The 6,796-nt window shown below is 43.3% G+C and overlaps 1 protein-coding gene and 1 non-coding gene across 2 annotated transcripts; both read left to right on the top strand.

Annotated features, from left to right (window-relative positions):
• Positions 1-463: 463 nt before the first annotated feature.
• LOC122683419 lies at positions 464-570 on the top strand. The gene has a single exon (XR_006337756.1). It is a non-coding gene; the product is annotated as a U6 spliceosomal RNA (small nuclear RNA).
• Positions 571-2,309: 1,739 nt separating this feature from the next.
• Positions 2,310-5,810, top strand: RPL14 (ribosomal protein L14). Its single transcript, XM_043885809.1, has 6 exons — positions 2,310-2,394; positions 2,936-3,037; positions 3,876-3,970; positions 5,011-5,110; positions 5,203-5,256; positions 5,465-5,810. The coding sequence occupies exons 1-6, from the start codon at positions 2,392-2,394 to the stop codon at positions 5,750-5,752; spliced, it is 642 nt and encodes a 213-aa protein (XP_043741744.1). The 5' UTR covers positions 2,310-2,391; the 3' UTR covers positions 5,753-5,810.
• Positions 5,811-6,796: the final 986 nt, after the last annotated feature.

The following is a 6,796-nucleotide window of genomic DNA, read 5'->3' on the forward strand; positions in this document are numbered from 1 at the left end:
CGCTGACGAAACACCTGAGCCCTACAACGCTCTACGGTCGCTTTGTTTCTCGCGGGCGCCGGCTTTGACCCGCCTTTCCTCTCAGTGATTGGACGAGTAGGAACGGCGTACGACAGGGGCGTGGCCCCGCAGGGAGAGGCTAAGGAAACTACCGGATGGGGTTAGGACGCCATCTTGGATCCTGGCATCCTCTCGAGTTGCCCTTCCTCCTGGTGATTGGACGAGCCGGTTAGGTGTCCTGGAAGGGACGTAACCAGCCAACCAGACCTGGGAACGTGCGTTTTCTTTTCCCTTGTTTCAAGGGTGTAAATATATGAAATGCTCTTGCTCATTCCTGGACGACCCTGACGTCGCGATGCAGAAAAGGCTTGCTTGGAGAGTTATCTTGCATTTTAATGGAGCTTCGAAAAACCTGAAAACTGCCTGGGGCTGTTTGGGAAGGCGTCTTAAAATACTTCAACGAGTGCTCGCTTCGGCAGCACATATACTAAAATTGGAACGATACAGAGAAGATTAGCATGGCCCCTGCGCAAGGATGACACGCAAATTCGTGAAGTGTTCCATATTAAAAAAAAAAAATACTTCAGGGATGCGTTGCCATTTTTCAAAGAGAAAGATGGGGACCACATTCTAGGAAGAGGGAGCTGATTACATGAAAAGTCCCGAAACTTGTTAACTATTGCGATATTAGGGGTAAAGGAGGCAGAATGCCCAGAGAGAAAAAACCTAGGAAGGGGTTGGGATTAGACTATGGAGGCCTTGAATTGCTGGGGAGTTAGGACTTTATCCTGTAGATTGGGCCAGCGGTCCCAAGTCTTTTTGGCACCAGCGACCAATTTCGGGGAAGATAACTGCTCCCCTCCTGCTGTGAGTTCTGGTTGCAGGGAATTGGGGACCCCTGGATTGTGTGGTGAAAAATGGACTTTTGGAGTACTTAAAACAAGTGGGACGTAATCATTTAGTGAACTCTAGAAAAATAACGGGGGAATCCCAGTCTTTCCCAAAGTATTCAGTGAAAGACTTGGGGAGCTTGTTTATTAAATGCAAATTCTTGCTCCTCTGCAGACCTGCAGATCAAGATTCTCTGATTGTAGAGCTAGGAAATGTGTTTGGGGGAAAGAAATGCACAAATCATAAAGGTAGAGATTTGAATGTTCACAAGCTGAACACACTCGTGTAACCAACACTCAGATGAAGCAACTCAGCAGCAGCTCAAAAACCCCGCTTCCCCCTCCAAGCCACTGCTGCCTGCACCAGGGGTAGAAATGACTAGTAACATAGATTAGTTTGCTTGATTTGAATTTTCTATAAATGAAATTACAGAGCATATACTTGAGACCTATAAAACAACTAGCCTGTATTTTTAAATGTCAGTAATATGAACGACACAGATAGGTTTATTACAGATTTTAAAAGATCATACGTAACTAAATGCAGGTTGTAACCCTTCACAAGATTATAAGCCCTTAAGACTTTTTTCATTTGCTGGCAATAACATAAATGGAACAATTTCTAATAGTTAAATTAAGAGTGCAAATTAATAAATTAGGTGGGAATTCCCTGGTGATCCAGTGGTGAGGATCCTGGGCTTTCACTCTGGGTTAAGAGTCTGGACCCTTGGTCTGGGAACTAGGATCCTGCAAGCCTTGAGGCACAGCCAAAATAATACATACATACATACATGTACATACATAAGTGTGTGTATATATATACACACATACATATGACTGTTATTAACTTACTGAATTTGACTATTGTACTGATTATATAAAATCATGCCCTTGTTTCTAAGAAACATCACATTTAAGTGTAAAGGAACATGATGTCTGCAGTTTCCTCTCAAATGGGTCAAAAAAATTATTAAGCAACAGGATAATGTTAACATTTGGGAACTCGAAGTGACATGTTTAGGGGGATTACTTATACTTGTTCTGTAACTTTTCTGTAAAGTTTGAATTCTTTTAAGAAGAAAGGTTAATAAAATTAATGGGGTCACTTACGGAGAGAAAAAAATCGTACTAAGACATCAGTAACATTTAGACGAATAGTGGAAGAAAAGATGGAAGAACGTTAAAAGATGAAGTCGAAAGGACTGCAAACAGTCACAAAGGAAAGCACAGCTTCTGTGCTCTTCTGCACCCTGAAGTCTTAAGAAACAGCTGCTCACGCGCGGTGTCGACTAAGCCAAACCCACGAAACCCAACCACAAAGCATAGCCGAGCTCCAGCAGACTCCGCCATGTTTTCCCAGTGACCATGTGTGCGCGTACGTGCGTACGTCCCAACCAATCGGTGCCCACGTCGGCGACTCGTTCACTATCGGGGCGGGGCGGCCTTCTACACATGCGCAAGGTTGGGTGGGCCTTCTTCCTTCTCGCCGAACGCCGCCAACATGGTGAGTATCGCCGGCGCGGGCTCCATGTCTGACCCCTATACCGCTCCGAGCAGCTTTGCCTGGGCTGGGGGCCGGAGGCGAGCAGCGGCGCTCAGTGGGTCTTAGGTATTGTGCAGTGAGGTTCCCCGGGTGGGCAAGACACAAGAGTTGGGAGCTTTCAGGATGCGCGCCCGAGGAGCGCGTGGAGGGCCCGGCATGCCGGGCGCTCGCTGGGTCACGCGTGCGCGCTCTGGCCGCCTCCGCCGCGTCGTTGCGGCGGCCAGTGGCCTAGCCAGCCCGCCGTGGCCGAAGCAGAGCGTTGCATGGTGGTCTGGCCGTGCTGGCTTCGTGGACCTGGAGGCCAGCGGGAGCCTGACTTGCCACCGTTCCCTCTGTGGATTTCGTCCATCCTGGTTGTCCCATGGCACTTGGGCGTGTTTTCCTCAACATTCTTTTTTTCCTGTTTTTAGCCATACTATATTTAAGTTACAAAGACGGCAAACTGGATCGTATTTTTAATCAGTCTCGTTGTTCTCTCTCCCCCCGCGCCTCCCAATTTTAGGTGTTCAGGCGCTTCGTAGAGGTTGGCCGGGTGGCCTACGTCTCCTTTGGGCCTCATGCCGGGAAGCTGGTCGCGATTGTAGATGTTATTGATCAGAACAGGGTAAGTGTAAGGAAAAGTGTCACGGCTTCACATGGCACTGGAGGCAGTGTAGACGACAGAGGTAAATGGTTTCAACGGCCCTCTTAAGATAGTACAATGGGTGGTAGTTTTAGTTAAACAGCCAGCGCAGATAGGGGTTACAGAGCAGAGGCTTGAATTGACCTGTACTGCTGGGTTTGAGTAATACTTCTGTCTTTTAAACTAGGCAGTTTTCTTTTTTTTTTAAATAAATTTATTCACTTTAATTGGAGGCTAATTACTTTACAATATTGTAGTGGTTTTCCTATACATTGACATGAATCACCTACGGGTGTACATGTGTTCCCCATCCTGAACCCCCCTCCCGCCTACCTCCCCATCCCATCCTTCTGGGTCGTCCCAGTGCACCAGCCCCGAGCACCCTGTCCCATGCATCAAACCTGGACTGGCGATCCGTTTCACATTTGATAATATACATGTTTCAGTGAAACTAGGCAGTTTTAAACTAAAGGTGGGCTAAAACATTGGCGAGATGTAAATCATTTATTATGTTCAAAGCGAATTTGGAACAAAGCCAGTCCCATAGAAAGCCCTCGTTTCCTGTTGTCACTACTTGAGCACCACAAACTAAGGGATTGAGCAAAGATAGTTTTTTTTTTGTGGGAAGTGGAAGGATTAAAGACAAAACTATATGTTGGGTTCTATGCTTAACTTACTGCTAAGTCCTTTTTTAACCTTTAAGAAAGATTTTAAATATAAGAATTTGATGATTCTGAAAAGACTAATATTATGTAGGATATCTGCATTTTGAATGCTGTTACATTTTTATACTGAGATCCTTGATCTTAACCTCTTCTAGGCTTTGGTGGATGGACCTTGCACTCAAGTAAGGAGACAAGCTATGCCTTTCAAATGCATGCAGCTCACTGACTTCATCCTCAAGTTCCCGCACAGGTAACTATCCAACTATCACCCCCTCCCATAGTTTTATTAATACTAGTAAAAGTTTGCTTAATTTCATTTAAAAATGTTGTTGGTTATTTTTTTTTTTCTCTTGAGAATATAGTAAGCAGTGTGAGAGTGAGAGCCATTTAGAAGAGAGATTTGCATTGTAAAACTAGACATTATTTACTAATAAAATGCCTTGTGATCCGGTGGTTCTCTGGCTTTCCCTTTGTCCAGATTTCCCATTCTTTTTCTCTTGTACCCCTTTCTTTCAGGATTCACACAACAGAGAACCTCCTATATGTGTGGTTCCCTGAACATGTGTTAGTCAATTTTAGCTTTAGAACAAAAACTACTATCATTAGTTGAACTTTTCATATGTGTCAGCTAATACTTAACATTACTGTCATCTCCTTATGACAGCCACCAAAGAGGTTCTATTCCTGGCTATTCATGAGCAATTAAGGCAGTCATTCTGTGATTTTTAACATGATGTAGGTTACAGAAGTTAAAAACTGGTGTGTTGCTGTGTGGTGACGATTGTTTGCAGTGTAACCTGTGCTATGACTGGTTTACTTTATAAGCATACTGGATTTTGATGTTTGAAAGAAATTCTGAAGTGGTTATAATTCCATTTTATGGCATTTGAACACAAATCTTTAAGCATTACTGTACAGAATAAAGCAAGCCATAAGGGACAACTATGTTATTTATGAAAAGGAAATTGCTTTCTACTCATCCACTATTTGAGTGATATATGCACATTATTAGAGGTGATTTTTAAACTCTGAAAGTGGAGTGGTTTGCATATTTTTATTTTAAAAAATTGTGTGTTTGGAGGATATAAGACATCCTGGCTTAGTGAACACTGTTGGAACAAGTAGAAGATAACATTGTGCCTTGTGCTGTGTTCTGTGGAGACAACTACAACTGGAAGTAGAAAACGCAAGGGTTCTTGTGGCATTTTTCTTGTGCTTTTTCTAAGCTGTCCTTGAATCTGTGTGACGTCAGAGCTGATTTCTTAAATCTTTGTTCTTGGTTCTTTCTAGTGCCCGCCAGAAGTATGTCCGGAAAGCCTGGGAGAAGGCAGATATCAATGCAAAGTGGGCAGCCACAAGGTGGGCCAAGAAGATTGAAGCCAGAGAAAAGGTAATGATTTAGAGATATTTGAATTTGGACATGTTCTGATTTTGGAGGATTAGAAGGTGGTTTGACAAGAGTTCTTTTTTTTGGAAACACAGAAAGCCAAGATGACAGATTTTGATCGTTACAAAGTCATGAAGGCAAGGAAAATGGTAAGTTTTTGTGATTGTTGTGTTCCAGCACTGAATTTATTTGTCCGGTAATTCTTTTTGCCTAAGTGTATTGACCATAAAGTTGACTTCCTAGAATTCTTATCCATTATAAGGGTGGTCTCCTGTATCTATCTATATATCCATATATATTGGATGGGTAAGAGTTTTGTGTGCATATATAATGAACATTTTTATTGAAATTTTTCAGAGGAACAGACTAATCAAAATTGAAGTTAAGAAACTTCAAAAGGCAGCTCTCCTAAAAGCCTCTCCCAAGAAAGCCCTTGCTGCTAAGGGGGCAGCTGCAGCAGCTGCTGCCGCTGCCAAGGTTCCAGCGAAAAAGATCACCACCGGGGGTAAGAAGGCTCCAGCCCAGAAGGTTCCTGCCCAGAAGGCCGCAGGCCAGAAGGCTGCACCTCCTGCTAAATCTCAGAAGGGTCAGAAAGCTCCATCCCAGAAAGCACCTGCTCCAAAGGCATCTGGCAAGAAAGCATGAGTCTGTAAGAGGCTATTCAAATCAGAATAAAGGTTCTTTTTGACGTGCTGGCAAATTATTTAATCTGTGGATTAGTCTTGTTGCTGGGGCTGGCTTTATGAAGTAGATTGATGGTAGGATTGTTACTGTCCTCATTGGAGAAGGAATTCCTGAGTCCCACTCTGTCCAGACTCAGATACTATCAAGTCATCACACAAAGTCCTAAGTAATGTTCTTACGGGAAATCATGATAATTAGGCCACTGGGTTAATTTTCTTTCCTTGTACAAATATACATCTCATAAATAACTAAAATCCCAGATGCTTCTTATGCTCAAGAGTAAATTTTCATATAAAAGTACACTCTAGGTAAATAAATACTACATTTGGATAGGGTGGTTACTTAGTTTCCAGTTCACAGTCATTTCTCATTTTTGTTTAGTGGCATTAATAGGCAAGTGATGCAGTGTAATAGTTGCTGTGATAGAGGAAATACGGCAATTTTGGATTACTTGTCCTTCTAACAAGTACAAGGTGGGTTGTCTAAAGTGGGATCTTAAGTTTCTACCCAGAACACGGTGTGGGGGGAAGGGAGGTACGAATCTCAGGCATGTAGAAGACTTGCCAGAGACCACAGGACTAGGAAGCCAGGTGTTGGCTCTGTGGTGGGTGGATAGTGTATAGAAAGCCACAGAGTCCTTTTTGAATAGAGTGATGTATAAAATTTAGATTGTGTCCTGTTGAATGAACTGAAACATGGGACAGGAAGAGTTGGGAAGGTCAGGTGGTTTCAAGCTTTGCATACTCTGTAAAGGTCCAAAGTGGCACTAGTGAAATTGTGTTGCGGTTCATGAACTGCATCTTCTAGTATTCCAGTTAGCATGAGTATAAAAATTTATGAATGCTTTTTTGTCTGAAATCGTCACTGATAGCTCAGTTGGTAAAGAATCCACCTGCAATGCAGGAGACTCTAGTTCGATTCCTGGGTCGGGAAGATCTGCTGGAGAAGGGATAGGCTACCCACTCCAGTGTTCTGGCCTGGAGAATTCCATGGACTGTATGGTCC

This window comes from Cervus elaphus, chromosome 24 (genome assembly GCF_910594005.1).
Source record: "Cervus elaphus chromosome 24, mCerEla1.1, whole genome shotgun sequence".
NCBI lineage: Eukaryota > Metazoa > Chordata > Mammalia > Artiodactyla > Cervidae > Cervus > Cervus elaphus.